Source organism: Tauraco erythrolophus, chromosome 1 (genome assembly GCF_009769465.1).
Source record: "Tauraco erythrolophus isolate bTauEry1 chromosome 1, bTauEry1.pri, whole genome shotgun sequence".
NCBI lineage: Eukaryota > Metazoa > Chordata > Aves > Musophagiformes > Musophagidae > Tauraco > Tauraco erythrolophus.
Genome location: NC_141465.1, coordinates 135,045,608 through 135,061,234, shown reverse-complemented (window position 1 = coordinate 135,061,234; position 15,627 = coordinate 135,045,608). Strand labels below are relative to the sequence as shown.

The 15,627-nt window shown below is 47.6% G+C and overlaps 1 protein-coding gene across 1 annotated transcript in view; it reads left to right on the top strand.

The window, feature by feature from the left end:
* The first annotated feature begins 14,473 nt into the window (after positions 1–14,473).
* Positions 14,474–15,627, top strand: part of UVRAG (UV radiation resistance associated) — a 109,178-nt gene continuing 108,024 nt past the window's right edge. Inside the window, exon 1 of the mRNA XM_086622300.1 lies at positions 14,474–14,584. Coding sequence (XP_086478426.1) covers positions 14,474–14,584 — 111 coding nt within the window. The remainder of the gene's footprint in view (positions 14,585–15,627) is intronic.

The following is a 15,627-nucleotide window of genomic DNA, read 5'->3' as shown; positions in this document are numbered from 1 at the left end:
GTGTACTTGAAAGCATGTGTGGGTGTATGTGTCTTTCAAAGAAAGTGTTTAAAGTATTGCTAGACCTCTTTTAAAAATAATTAAAAAAGGGCTTTGCTTTGGATAAATCCCATTACAAACGTCTTTCTGTTCAAAAAAAAGCACAACTCCCCGTTGCTGTGAGGGTTTGGATGGGGAAGTGATTGCCTTTGGAAGCTGCTACATAATGCTGTTGGATTGCCAGCAATGGATTAGAAGCGTTCCTACAGCTTCTGTACCCACTAGCACAAGCTATTTTGGGAGAGTAGGATCCACCTGGTTTTCAGTCAAAAAAAAGCAGCAGGTTGGCTTGTCCGGGATGGCAGTACTACAGGTGTGTTGCACAAGAGCCATGTTGAGATGTGTTTATAGCACAAGGGCATTTCTGCTTTGGAAAAGCCCCTTCTGAAAGCACAAGCAGGCTGCCAAATCCCCTGGTGTGGCACCTACTGTGTGTCATGCAGGAAACCAAAAGATGAACCTGGTGGACCTTGATCAGTATAGTGTGGTGGATACTTTGGTGGCTGTAGCTTCACCGCTTGTACTTTGGAATGTCAGTTTAGAAGGGAGGTCTGTCCCAGGTGCTGCTTGCACAGAGGCATGTAGCTGGGAATGTGGGACTCCTTCACAGCCACAAAACTCCAAGGACAAGTTCTAGGAGAGGTGGGATGGTGCAATCATGTGGCCCCAGTGTTGCAGACCCTGAAGGTAGCCTGTAGGGGTAAATGCAGTGGGACTATTCATGGAAGTGTTTTAGATCCCAAAAGCATTTGGGGAAAGTTAGGAGTAACTTCTGCCCAAAGACTGCTCTTAAATATTCCGTCCAGTGAATGTAAAGGAGTAGCCTTTTCACGCATAGGACCTAAAGTGAGTGACTTTTTAAAGTGTTTATAAAATGTTTACGTGGATGTTAACACTGCTTGTAGTGAGATTTCTTCAGAGTACAGTGTGTTTATGTGTAAACCTGAAACATTGCACTACTTGCATGTCCGACCTGCCTTTTCAACTGTATCTTGAGCTCCAAAATGTGCCTTTCTTCCATGCAAGAGGATGGTACTTCACATTCCTGGAATCTTGCCTCTAAAGACAAATGTGCATCCGTCATATTTGATAGACTATTGTATTACAGAGTATCGATTTTTGTACAAATTTCTAGAAATAAACTTGGGCAAAAATAGTGGGGCTGCTTTGGTCTCTTTGGTGTTGCAGTGCTGTGTGGCTGGGTTCGTGTTGCAGCAATTGGTTGGGTGATTGCAGCTGTGCCTTGGCTTTTCTGGGGAGGAAACTGGTCTGTCTGTCCAAAACAAGACTCACGCTAATCTGTTGCCCCTGTATGGAACACCCAGGATAGGCTAAGGGAATCTTTGTTTTAAGGTGGGTTTTTGCCTGTTAATGTATGAGGAGCTAAGACAGCCTATGTTTATGGACCTCCTTTACTGACCAGGTTCAGAAAGTTCATGCTTTCTTGCTCCTTTCAGCAAATTCCTTGGAGTTTTACTGCTGCCTAGCCCATAAAGAGCTGGATTGCATCCCTGGTCCTCAGCTGAGGTGATCCTTCCAGCTCGTGTTGGAACCCCCTAGCCTTCCATCACTGCAGGTGCAAAGTGCTCCAGAAATAGCCCATGTTGCTGTAAAGTTCACAGGGACTTTTTTAGTAACAAGTAAGGGTTTATTTCATGTGTTGTCTGTTGGGCTGGGGTTGGCCTGTGAGCTGTAGAAGTGGTCTGTCAACACTGGCTGACTTTCACAGGCTGACACTGCTGCTCTTCAAGGTGAAGGCTGAACTTATTCTTTGCCCCTCTGGGGCTTGGGTGATGGACTTTGGAAGCCTCCTAGAAGCTAAACCTGGTGTCTTGCTAACCTCCCCATTTTGCCCCTGGTAAAATTGATTTGGATCTCCAGTGACTTGGTTGGAAACTACCAGCAAGGAAAGCCATGAATGCTCTTTTCTAAGCCTTTGGCACAAACTGGAGGAGATTGGCTCTTGCAGAGCTTTTTTTCCAAGCAATGTGTTCAGTTAATCACGTTTGGTGTCAAAGCACAGCTGTTGCTTGCAAATTCCCCTAAAGCAGAGGAGGCAGGGACTCCTGCCCATCATAGACCAGCTCTGAAAAAGCTGTTCTTATAGTTTGAGATTTTTTCAGAAATGGGCATCTTTGCTTTCCTGTGGATCTGTCTTGCCTTTAGGTCAGCAACCTTTCCTTCCTCTGCTGTTTTTTAGCTCAACCTTAAAGTGCATTTGCACTTCTCCAGAGCTTTAAGACCTCCCTGCCTTTCCCACATTCCTCGTTATACCTGCAAGAGTCCTGATAATCCTGTCCCTTCCCCTGCATAGGGATCTATCAGCCCTTTCTGGTTTCAGTTGTCTTGCACTCTTATACTCTTGTGAGACCGAATCTTCAGTATTATGTTCAGCTCTGGGACCCCCAACATCAGAAGGACGTGGAGCTGTTGGAGTGGGTCCAGAGGAGGGCCACAAAGATGATCAGAAGGCTCAAGCACTTCTGCTCTGGAGACAGGCTGAGAGAGTTGGGGCTGTTCAGCCTGGAGAAGAGAAGGCTCCAGGGAGACCTTCCAGCAGCCTTCAGTACCTAAAGGGGCTACAGGAAAGCTGGAGAGGGGCTTTGGACAAGGCCTGTGTAGTGACAGGACACGGGGCAATGGCTTTAAACTGAAAGAGGGGAGGTTTGGATGACATTTAAGGAAGAACTTCTTGACTGTGAGGGTGGTGAGGCACTGGAAGAGGTTTCCTAGAGAAGCTGTGGCTGCCCCATCCCTGGAAGTGTTCAAGGCCAGGTTGGATGAGGCTTTGGGCAACCTGGTGTAGTGGAAGGTGTCCCTGCCCATGGCAGGGGAGTTGGAACTGGATGATCTTTAAGGCCTCTTCCAACCCAAACCATTCTATGATATTTGCCTCTTCCTGACAGATGCATGTCTCCTGCTTTCTGGCTGGGAGTGGGCTCGCAAGCTTGCCTGTTAAAAAGGGAAGGAAAGTAGCTGAGGGGCTTTCAATGTGGTTGTGTACCTGTTTGTGCCTCCTTATAGGCTGGTAGAGGGGGACTTTCCAATGTCACCTCATGTTCCTCATGCATTTACATAGTGTATGTCCTATATTTTATCCCCTTTGCCTCAAATCAGAGCTCTCCCTCTGGCAAACAGAACTGGAGCAAGAGGGTAGATGACGAAATTTATGCAAAAACCATGGCAGTTGGGTGCAATCCATCTGCAAGGATTTATTCCTTCCTCGACTACCAGCCATAAGGCTTCTGAAGCATATTGTGTGGGTTCACTTAGCTGCTTTTTCCCTATCTGCAAAGCAGGGCAGCAGTATTTTTGATACCACCAGCACATCATGAGGTGGGATGTCACCAGCTTACTTGGAGACCCTCGTTAATTCAAGCAGCATAAGCAGAATAGTCTCATTTGTAGCACATACACAGCTTTTTTTTTTTTTTTTTTTTTTTGATTCGATCTGGAAGCAGAGCAGAGTCTGAAGAAGGAGAGGTGGAAAAAAGAACCAGAGAGGACATGCTGCCCTCATGAGGTGCCTGTCAGTAATTCCATGATAAGAAAAAACAAAAACAATTTTAGGAAATGCCAGGTAGCAATGCCGAGAAACCACTAACCCAGACTGGAACGGCCTTGAACGAGGAGGAGGCACAGAGCAAAAACGGATCGTGACCGTCTGGATAAATATTTTGTCAATTTAGCCCAAGCAGCAGTGCTGCATGGAGTAACAAATGAATTTCTACAGTGGAAACCCTGCTAAGCTTCATGTTGCAAAATGATCCTTGGGAAAAAGGTGGTGTTTGGCAACAGCTCAGTTAAATGAGGTTTTTTCCCTCTAAAAGAAAATCTGGACCATCACAAAAACGTGCCATTTCTTGCCTACTTCTACCAGGGATTTAAGGGACCACCTTTTGCAGATGAAGGGACAGGAAGAAAAATGATGACACAGAGCTTTCTCTACTCTGCTTTGTGCTTATCTTTGCTTCTTCTGGGCTGGAGGACTTGGGGGTGAGGATGTTTTAACAGGCCATAAAAGGCTGTAAGAGAAGCTTTGAACTCCATCCATGGTTTGATCATTTACCAGTTCCTTGGTTTCTCGCAGCTCTGATCCACCCTTGCGAGCTGATCTCGTGTAGGGAGTTTCACCCCAGACAGTTCCTGGCTTTGCTCTGTGATTTCTCTTGAGCGTTGATCGAGGTTACACAGTGCAGGACGGCCCTCCCATCTTGGCTGACTGAGCCAAATATCAGCCTCTTTGCCAAAACCTCATATTCTAATTGTGCGGCATCTCAAAAACACTCTTCTTGTTGGTTTCTTAATACAAACATTACTGTCTCATAAACTTCTCCAAGTCAGGCGTCAGAAAGAACTGGATCGGTATTTATTTCTATTCTTCCACCTTGAGGATGTGAGTTTTGTGGAAAATAGCTCAGTTCTCCAAATGTTAAGTTAGAATCATAGAATCACAGAATGGTTTGGGTTGGAAGGGACCTTAAAGATCATCCTGTTCCAACCCCCCTGCCATGGACAGGGAAACCCTCCACTACACCAGGTTGCCCAAAGCCTCATTCAACCTGGCCTTGAACACCTCCAGGGATGGGGCAGCCACAACTTCTCTGGGCAACCTGTTCCAGTACCTCACCACCCTCAATGTAAAGAATTTCTTCCTTAGATCTAACCTAAATCTTCCCTCTTTCAGTTTAAATCCATTGCCACTTGTCCTATCACTACACACCCTTGTAAAAAGCCCCTCTCCAGCTTTCCTGTAGCCCCTTTAGGTACTGGAAAGCTGCTATAAGATCACCCCGGAGCCTTCTCTTCTCCAGGCTGAACAGCCCCAACTCTCCCAGCCTGTCTTCATAGTAGAGGTGCTCGAGCCCTCGCATCATCTTCGTGGCCTCCTCTGGACCCGTTCCAGCAGCTCCATGTCCTTCTTGTGTTGGGGACTCCAGAGCTGAACTCAGTATTCCAGGTGGGGTCTCAGGAGAGCAGAGCAGAGGGGCAGAATCCCCTCCCTCGCCCTGCTGCCCACGCTGCTCTGGATGCAGCCCAGGACACGGTTGGCTTTCTGGGCTGCCAGCGCACGTTGCCGGCTCATGGTGAGCTTCTCATCCACCAGCACTCCCAAGTCCTTCTCCTCAGGGCTGCTCTCCATCCATTCTCCGCCCAGCCTGTACTTGTGCTTGGGATTGCCCCAACCCACGTGCAGGGCCTTGCACTTGGCATTGTTGAACTTCATGAGGTTCTCACAGGCCCATCTCTGCAGCCTGTCAAGGTCCCTCTGGATGGCATCCCTTCCCTCCAGCGTGTCCACAACACCACACAACTTGGTGTCATCTGCAAACTTGCTGAGGGTGCACTCGATCCCACTGTCCATGTCTCCAACAAAGATGTTAAATAGCACTGGTCCCAGTACCGACCCAAGTTCTCTGATTAGAGTTTGCCATAGACACCAATAGCTCCATCCAGCTATTGCTCATTTTTCTACTGTCAGATGAGCTTTTCCACCTCAAGCCCGCAATGCCAACAGAGCGTGAAGAGCTATCGACCTCCATCCTGACCACAGGTTCATCCCTGACCAAGTGACTGGGCTACTGAATGTTTTGAGAAATGTCTTGTTCAATGAGCTAATGAGAGGGTTAAGAAGTAGTATAGAGCTCTCCTGTGTGACGTGTTGGAGGTAGTAGATGGCCAACATCTTATCCAAATAAGTTGTATAGCAACAGCAACCATACTACTCATCCATTCTTCTTCCTTGTCACATCAGAGGGCCTGGATGTGCCTTCCAACAAATTATTTCTAAATAGATGCACAGGTTTCGTCAGCAAAGAGTCAATTAAAATGTAATGACCTACAAATGGTGCCAAATTAAGTCAAAGATCAAGAAAGTCTTGATGGCCTGATAGAATGGCACTATATTGTTCTGGAGGCACTTATAGCCAATAAGAGTACAAGGTTTTGGTGCAAGTGCTGTCATGAGAGGCTTCACAGTCAGTGGTCTCCCAGCCAACACGTATATTGATTTTTTTTTTTCTCCTTGTCGTGGTTTAACCCAGCTGGCAACTAAATGCCATGCAGCAGCTCACTCACTCTCCCTCACCCCTGGGGAATGGGGAAGAAAATTAAAGGGGAAAAGGAAAGGAGACTTGTGGGTTTAGATAAGAGCAATTTAATAATAATGATAAAATTAAAAGTAATAATGGTAAAATATTAATAATATGCGTGTATGTGTATATATAATGGTAAATATATATACAAACAAGCTCACTACCCAGTGACCAACACCTGTCCCATCCCAGCATGCGATCCTGAAACAGATAAGTCCTGACACCACAATCCCAGATGAGTGAGAGGCCTGAAAAGAGAGTGAGGGAGAGAGAGAGCACTCCTAGAATCCGAAAGAGCACCCTTAGACGAGAATTTCCTACTTCCTGATCAACCCTCATCTATACACTAGGCATGACGTTGCATGATATGGGATACTCCCTTGGCCAATCTGGCCCTCAATTCTAAGTCTAAGTTCAAATCACAAGGGGAGTTTTGGGCCCATCCGTGCTCCCCCCAGCCTGTTGTGCTCCTGCACACTGGCAAAACATGGGAAGTCGAGAGGTCCTTGATGTCTCAGCACCAACTATGAACATCAGTGCACCATCAGCATTCTTCTCATAACAAATCCCAGGCTAAATCCCAAATGCAAAGCTCATCCAGCTGCTGGAAAGAAAGCTAACACTGTCCCACTTGAAACCAGGACACTCCTTATGTATGCCTAGCTCTCACACTCGTCAACAGATCGTCCTGTAGAGGCTTTCCATTCCAATGCCCTTAAAGAGCTCTAAATATTCCACAGAAGGATCTACTTTGCCTGTTGGCAAAATGCAACCACTTCTGGGGTGGAAAGTAGAATCATAGAATCACAGAATGGTTTGGGTTGGAAGAGACCTTAAAGATCATCTAGTTCCAACCCCCCTGCCATGGGCAGGGACACCCTCCACTACACCAGGTTGCCCAAAGCCTCATCCAACCTGGCCTTGAACACTTCCAGGGATGGGGCAGCCACAGCTTCTCTGGGCAACCTGTGCCAGTGCCTCACCACCCTCAGAGGGAAGAATTTCTTCCTTAGATCCCATCGAAATCTCCCCTCTTTCAGTTTAAATCTGTTGCCCCGTGTCCTGTCACTACACGCCCTTGTAAAAAGCCCCTCTCCAGCTTTCCTGTAGCCCCTTTAAGTACTGGAAGGCTGCTAGAACATCACCCCGGAGCCTTCTCTTCTCCAGGCTGAACAGCCCCAACTCTCTCAGCCTGTCTCCAGAGCAGAGGTGCTCCAGCCCTCGCATCATCTCCGTGGCCTCCTCTGGACTTGTTCCAGCAGCTCCATGTCCTTCTTGTGTTGGGGACTCCAGAGCTGAACACAGTATTCCAGGTGGGGTCTCACGAGAGCAGAGCAGATGGGCAGAATCCCCTCCCTCAACCTCCCTCCTAATGCAGACATGTCCCTGAGTAAGCATACTGCAGGCTCAGGGCTTTTTTCCCAAATGTCATTTCCAGTAAACCTTTTAAAACATCTTCATCCCAAACTGTCTTGGCCTGATTCTGCCTCGGTTGTGAAACCTGGGAAGATCACAGCACAACTTCGTGTGGCAGCAATGCTCTTGTACCACACTTATAACCCATCAAGAAATGGCTCGTGTTGTTTCCAAACTGAGAAGCTTTTTGTGAGGTTCTATGAACGTTTATTGGACTTGTTAAACTTCTCCTAGTAAAAACTTTTCTTTATGCCCACAGTGATGAGGCAATAACATCCTTCCGAAGGCAGTTTTTACAACCCCCTGCCACTTGACCCCCCTTGGACAATAAGCTTTTGTTTGGATTTTTCAACAAGCTGATTCAAACGACTTCTAAACTAATTGGCAACCCTCTTGCAGGATTGAACATGCTGAAATGTCTTTTCCAAAGGAAAAAAAAATCAAGTTCACATGCTCAGGTTACACTATAACCAGAGGGTGAGATTCCTGTAGCAAAACTGAGTGTGATATCCTTAAAGTTTGCCAGTATCTTAGATACGTGCATCCATCATTCCTTGAGAATAAGACAAATAACAGCAGATTTTAAAGGCAACAGGAAAAAAACAAGCCAAAAACTATTTACTATTGAAGAAAAACTTTCTAAGAAGGTTGGAACAGATTGACTCCATCACAGGTTGGTGAAAAAGTGTCAGGGTTAATTCAGGTACAACTACTGCTGTGGCATTCATTGCTGAACTGAGTTGCATCATGATGTCTTGGCCATTTGGTAAACCTCATCCCAGGCTGGCATGACTTGATGAGGGGTTTTCTTTTGCCAGCCCTCACCATAAGCTTTGGTTTGCAAACCCTCACCAAAAACACATCAAAGATGCTAAAATTTAATCTGTTGACTTCCATGGATTTGAGATCAGCATATCTTGATCGGATGACTTCAGTCTACCAACATGTTTCTCAAGTTACCCAGAAAACATAGCAAAGCAAACAAGTCCCTTTCCCCCAAACCACCATGTGTTAGTGTATTGAAGCCTTCAAAGAAATAACACACACGTGGTTTTAAAGCCATATCGTTTAAAGCAACCCATGCTTTCCCATATTTTTTATTTTTTATTTTTTATTTCCCATGTTTTGGAATTGTGCTGTGAAGAATCTGACGAGGGAAGAGCTCAGGTGCCAAATGCTGAAGTCCACAAAGCAAAAAACTATTCAGTGCCTAAAGAAACTATCAAAATTACCAATTAATCCTTGTACAACCCAACGGTGTGGGAATAAAGCTGATTTGTACAGGCTCATGTGGGCATCACCTTCTTCTGAGAGAGTTCTGCTGTTCTCCTTCACAGCTCTATCTCATATAATTTTTTTTTCCCTATTTCATAGAATCATAGGATCATAGAATCATAGAACGGTTTGGGTTGGGAGAGACCTCAAAGATCATCCAGTTCCAACCCCCCTGCCATGGCCAGGGACACCCTCCACTACACCAGGCTGCTCAAAGCCTCATCCAACCTGGCTTTGAACACTTCCAGGAATTTCATTTAAAAGGTATACATTTGAGTCTGAGAAGGAAGTTTTTCCAAGAAAATAATAACTCTTCTAAGCACCAGGACAATAATAGATAATCTAAGCATCATTTGCATTCCAAAGTACCAGGAATCCCCTTCTATGTCTTCCATGAAAATTGTCTCCAATGGTTGTGAGCTGACTTGAAGATGTCTTCTACTGAACGAGGATCTCCTCTGTGCACATAATATGACCAGAACAGATTGAGGGTGTGTCAAAACCACCATGAAGTCTCTCTATCTGAGGTAGGGTTTATTTATATTGGGACACTCAGGAAATGAGATAAACTACTTAAATCAACTAAAAAAAAACATTTATACAGCTGACAGAAATGGTGAGGTGCAAATGTTGACCAATTTCCTTGTAAACTAATAAATTTCCCTTGGAGTTTAATATGGTGTAACTTGGGCACACGTTTTCAGTTCTCAGAAATATCACAGAATCATAGAACCATAGAATGGTTTGGGTGGAAGGGACCTCACAGACCATCTAGTTCCAACCCCCCTGCCATGGGCAGGGAAACCCTCCACTACACCAGGTTGCCCAAAGCCTCATCCAACCTGGCCTTGAACACTTCCAGGGATGGGGCAGCCACAGCTTCTCTGGGCAACCTGTTCCAGTGCCTCACCACCCTTTGAATGAAAAAATTCTTCCTTATATCTAATCTAAATCTCCCCTCTTTCAGTTTAAATCCATTGCCCCTTGACCTATCACTACACGCCCGTGTCCAAAGTTCTTCTCCAGCTTTCCTGTAGCCCCTTTAGGTACTGGAAGGCTGCAATAAGATCACCCCAGAGCCTTCTCTTCTCCAGGCTGAACAGCCCCAACTCTCTCAGCCTGTCTCCAGAGCAGAGGTGCTCCAGCCCTTGGATCACCTTCGTGGCCTCCTCTGGACCCGCTCCAACAGCTCCATGTCCTTCTTGTGCTGGGGACCCCAGAGCTGAACTCAGTATTCCAGGTGGGGTCTCAGGAGAGCAGAGCAGAGGGGCAGAATCCCCTCCCTCACCCTGCTGCCCACGCTGCTCTGGATGCAGCCCAGGACACGGTTGGCTTTCTGGGCTGCCAGCGCACGGTGCTGGCTCATGGTGAGCTTCTCACCCACCAGCACTCCCAAGTCCCTTTCCTCAGGGCTGCTCTCAATCCATTCTCCGCCCAGCCTGTCCTTGTGCTTGGGATTGCCCCGACCCATGTGCAGGACCTTGCCCTTGGCCTTGTTGAACTCCATGAGGTTCTCACAGGCCCACCTCTCCAGCCTGTCCAGGTCCCTCTGGATGGCATCCCTTCCCTCCAGCGTGTCCACAACACCACACAGTTGGTGTCATCTGCAAACGTGCTGAGGGTGCACTCAATCCCACTGTCCATGTCTCCAACAAAGATGTTAAATAGCACTGGTCTCAGTACTGACCCCTGAGGAACACCAGTCGTCACTGGCCTCCACTTGGACATTGAACTATTGACCACAACTCTTTGAGTGTGACCATCCAGCCAATTCCTTATCCACCGAGTGGTCCATCCATCAAATCCATGTCTCTCCAATTTACTGACAAGGATGTCATGCCTTTGACGTAAGAGTCCAGGGTTTAGTGCCCACTAAGCCAGTCTCTTATGCTTGAGCTTGATCTCTCCAAAGGCAAAGCTAAGGAAGCTCTTCCAACCACACATCTGTGTCTCTAAATTACATTATTTAATAAGCATTCAGTGGCAAAACTTAAGATTTTTCCTCCTCTTTAAATAGCTCACAAACTTGAAGCATTTTGCTCTGCATTTAGAGTTCTTTCATCCATCACTGAGGCATGTTTGCTTATTTGAATGATTCTGCAATGACCTCATACCCTAATAAGAAGCATATTTGACCTGATCCATGGCAAAAATAGGGATTACCCTTAGCCACAAGGTCATTGCTTCCTTTCCCGAAGCTTCTAGCATGCCAAAACTTCCAATAAAGTCTATTAAATAAACAATCTGTGTAATGACCTGCCTGCAGTATCTCTCCACCACATGTCGTTTGAAAGGACACTAGCCCACGTGTCTCAAATTCAGTGCCACCAAGCAAAAAGAGCACTGATGTAGCGGCGTTTCGAGAAATGGCACTGAAGTTTTTGGATGGCGTTTCTGACAATTCCTGAGTGATATTTCATCCAGCTTTCTCCAGAGGGTTTTCAAAAATATGCTTTATTCTGCAAGACTGTTTACCTTATTTTGTTAAAATTGCTTCTTGAAATTCTGTTAATAATAATTTTAATTATTTTCTGGCTTTGCTTTCCACAAAAAAAAATGTCCAGAAGAGACTGCTTCTGGCTTTTCATAAGGTCAAAGTGAAGAGCTGCTGCTGTGAGTTGAGACCACATGCGGACACAAGACATGCCTAGCGATCAGCTGATGTTTTTGAAAAATTATTTTTTTTTTTATTCCTGTTTGTCTGTTGGATTCACTTGAAGAGAACTGAAGATAATAGAATCATGGAATGGTTTGATTGGAAGGGAACTTGAAGATCATCTAGTTCCAACCCCCCTGCCATGGGCAGGGACACCTTCCACTACACCAGGTTGCCCAAAGCCTCATCCAACCTGGCCTTGAACACTGCCAGGGATGGGGCAGCCACAGCTTCTCTGGGAAACCTCTTCCAGTGCCTCACCACCCTTATAGCGAAGAATGTCTTCACTAGAGTATCAACCATGCCACTTAGCTTGGGCAAATGGGCAGGTCCCGGAGGTGGGAACGCTGCGTGCATCCGTGCACTTGCTGCAGCCATGGGAATTTTCATCTTTTATGATAATCAGCCACAGGAACATCCACCGGGACACAATAAAGGTCACGCTGTGATCTTTAAAACGATGCAGATAGATAACGCCGTCCTTTTTATGTGGTTAAAAAATTCAAATGCCAATTTCCTAAGGCGTCAGTAAATTACATAGGGTCCTGCGTAACGCCACGTATACAGCTGAGACCGGCAGTACTGCTCCAGCATTCCTGCTCCCGGTGTCTGTTCAGAAATCTGGGATAAAAGGAGCCACAGTCCTCCCCAGCTGCAGTTTGCAAATACTCTGATTAAAGTAAGCCACTAATCTCTACTAATTAACTCATTATTTTAAGCCCAAAAGGGATTATTGTTTTGTTGGAAATCAAGCACAATCTGAATTATTAAATGACTCTCATCGTGTCGAATGGTCACTGTGGTGAACTACGCAAGGGGTGGATTTAACCTCTCTGATGGAAATCAAATATAGATATAAAATATAAAGCTGATGAAAATCATAGAATCATAGAATCATAGAATCATAGAATGGTTAGGGCTGGAAGGGACCTTCGAAGGTCATCTAGTCCAACCCCCCTGCAAGGAACAGGGATATCTCCAACTAGATCAGGTTGCTCAGGGCCTCGTCCAACCTGGCCTTGAACGTCTCCAGGGATGGAGCATCCACCACCTCTCTGGGCAACAAAATCAAATATAAAAGTGAAACTTTATCCCCAGAAACCCCTCAACACTGTCATGGAACGGTGTTGCGTGTAACGAGCATCTTACAGCTCCTCGTCCCGCTAAGAGAGCAAAAAGCAAAGATAAATCTGAAATTTAGAATATTAAGCCAAAATCTTAGCTAGCACGAGCTGGAAATCTGCAGGGATTTCTTTGGAGCTATATCAGCTCCACTGCTATAAAATCATTAATAAATTTACATGGGATTTGGGGTCACATTTGAATTTTCCTCTGGGGGAAATTGTGTTTTTTAGTCCCTTAATTATGGGTTAGATCTCTCGATGTACACTAAGCAGCAAATTAAATGCCAGCTCCACGTACGGAGCATGCGAGCAGCTGTGTTAAATGTCAGTATTTTAAGAAAGTTTAGAGATAGTCATCTGCTCCCGTGGAAATGAAGAAAAATAGGAAAATCCTGCTACGGTAGCGCCGTGTGGATTTTAAATCCACCAAATCAGCATTAAGTTGGTCACGGAATAGTCATGTATCATCTGAGGATTGATTTTTTTTTTTTTTTGAAAATCCTTTGATATTTTGGGCAAAAAAGCAGTGACATCTTCACACTGTTTCCATAAACTATTTTTAGTAATTTATCTCAGGAATAACTGTTCTTACAACTGTGATCCTCTCTGATTTTTTGTACACGACGCTGAGCTAGAATCAGTTTTGCTCACTGGAGGAAGCAGATCTAAAGAGTTTCAAGTTCATAAAGCATATCCCAAATCTCTTGGTTTTATGATTATTTTTGTCATTCCAAGTGCGTTTTTCATGACTTGGGGGAAAAAAAACCACCACAAATTTCATCTTAAAAAGCAAGTTTCGATCCTCCAAGGTGAAGATGGGATGTTCAAAAGGAAGGAGCACATGGCTTGTAATGAACCGGAAACCAGGAGGTGAATCAAACTGATACAACGAGTCCCAAATTACTGTGTTTGAACCTCCTGATCTCCACAGCGTGGCTCAGGAGTCTGCATGCTTGAAAATAGTGCACTTTGCTACTGAAAATACTGAAACAGTAGGTTCATCTTCACAAGAAGAAAAATCAGAGATGCACTGGTTCTCAGAAGATCTTCCAAAGAAAGTTCGTTGTGTTGAAATAACTCCAAACCAGAGACAGCAACATCCGGACCTCAAGCATAACTCCAGGCTCATGATGCCTGAAACTTAAGCTCAAGGTATCGAATTTATTGGGCACCCACACGTAGAATCGCACAATTTGGTAAAAAAGGTCCATGGTGACCAGGGCTCCGTGGTGAAATGGGGAATTACCAAGGGGAAGAGTTTGGCAGCTACGTTTTCCCCTCCTAGGCAGTACTTTGGGGAAAGGGAGACCATGGTGAGCGACTGCAAGGGAGGGTGAAGATAGAAGAGGATGGAAGAGGAAGATTTCAGCAAGGATGGCCACCAAACTCCAGAAAACTTGACTTTCCACTCCACTTTTCACTATTCTTCCTCTTTTTTTTTTTTTTTTAATGAGTTCATCGTTGAACACCCAAGACCAAAACGTGTGCTGAAGGCAATGCTGGTACAATGAGCGTCAACGTAGCGTGAATCTTGCAAAACCATGAGTGCTACTGGTGAACGAAGGCTTAGTGGGCTTCCAGCGGGGAAGGTCTCCATGGTGTGGGAGCTGCACAGAGTTGAGAATGGGAGGGCAGGAGGAGAAGAGGAGAGCAGGAGAAGAGGAGAGGAGGACAGGACTTTCCAGCACTGCACGCCACACTCAACCCTTCCAGCGCCGCCCGGCCCAGTGGGAACAGGCATTTCCAGTGCCGCAGCGCGTGCCGGCGACAGGCGTTCCCAGTGCCGCTGCTGGAGCGGTGGGACGGGCATTCCCGGAGGTGCGGGGACAGGTGTTTCGGCACAACCTGTGCTGGTCCACGACAGCGTGATGGGGACGAGCGTTTCCAGCGTGGCTGCCTATGTCGGGCAGGGTGCTGTGGGGATGGGTGGCCCTGACAGGGCACCATGGGGACAGGACTGGCACTCCCAGTGCTGCGTGGTACGTGGGGATGGTCCTCCTGACCAGAGTGGGTGTTAGCTGGGTGGGGTGGGATGGAGGTGGGTGCTGAGGGGATGGCTGTGTCGGGCCTCAGCGTGTGTCAGCATCAGGGTTGGCCTGATGTGGGGTGGGTTGGCACCATGGGGGGCGAGCTGGTGTGGTGCAGGGCGGGTTGGCATGATGTGGGATGGGTGGACATGATGTGGGGTGAGTGGACATGGTGTGGGGTGGGTCAGCATGGTGTAGGGTGGGTTGGAACGATGTGGGGCGGGATGACACGGTGTGGGGTGGGTTGGAGCGATGTCGAGTTTGTTGGCATGACGCAGGGCAGGTTGGTCTGTTGTGGGGCAGGATGGCGTGACGTGGGGCAGGATGGCGCTGTGCGGGGCAGGATGGCGTGGTGCGGGGCAGGATGGTGTGGAAAGGGGCAGGATGGCGCGGTGCAGGGCAGGATGGCGTGGTGCGGGGCAGGATGGTGTGGAAAGGGGCAGGATGGCGTGGTGCAGGGCAGGATGGCGTGGACCGGGGCAGGGTGGCGCGGTGAGGGGCAGGATGGTGCGGTGCGGGGCAGGATGGCACAGTGTGGGGTGCGGTGCGGGGCAGGATGGAGCGGTGTGGGGCAGGATGGCGAGGAGTGGGGCAGGATGGCGCGGTGCGGGACAGGATGGAGTGGTGCGGGGCAGGATGGCGCGGTGCGATGCGGGGCAGGATGGCGCGGAGCGGGGAGTGGTGTGGGGCAGGGTGGCGCGGTGCGGGGCAGGATGGAGCGGTGCAGGGCAGGGTGGAGCCGTGTGGTGCAGGATGGCGAGGAGCGGGGCAGGATGGCGCGGTGCGGTGCGGTGCGGTGCAGGATGGCGCGGAGCGGGGCAGGGTGGCGAGGAGCGGGGCAGGATGGCGCGGAGCGGGGCAGGGTGGCGCGGTGAGGGGCAGAATGGTGCGGTGCGGTGGGCGGCAGGGTGGCGCGGTGAGGGGCAGGATGGTGCGGTGCGGTGGGGGGCAGGGTGGCGCGATGCGGGGCAGGATGGAGCGGTGCGGGGCAGGGT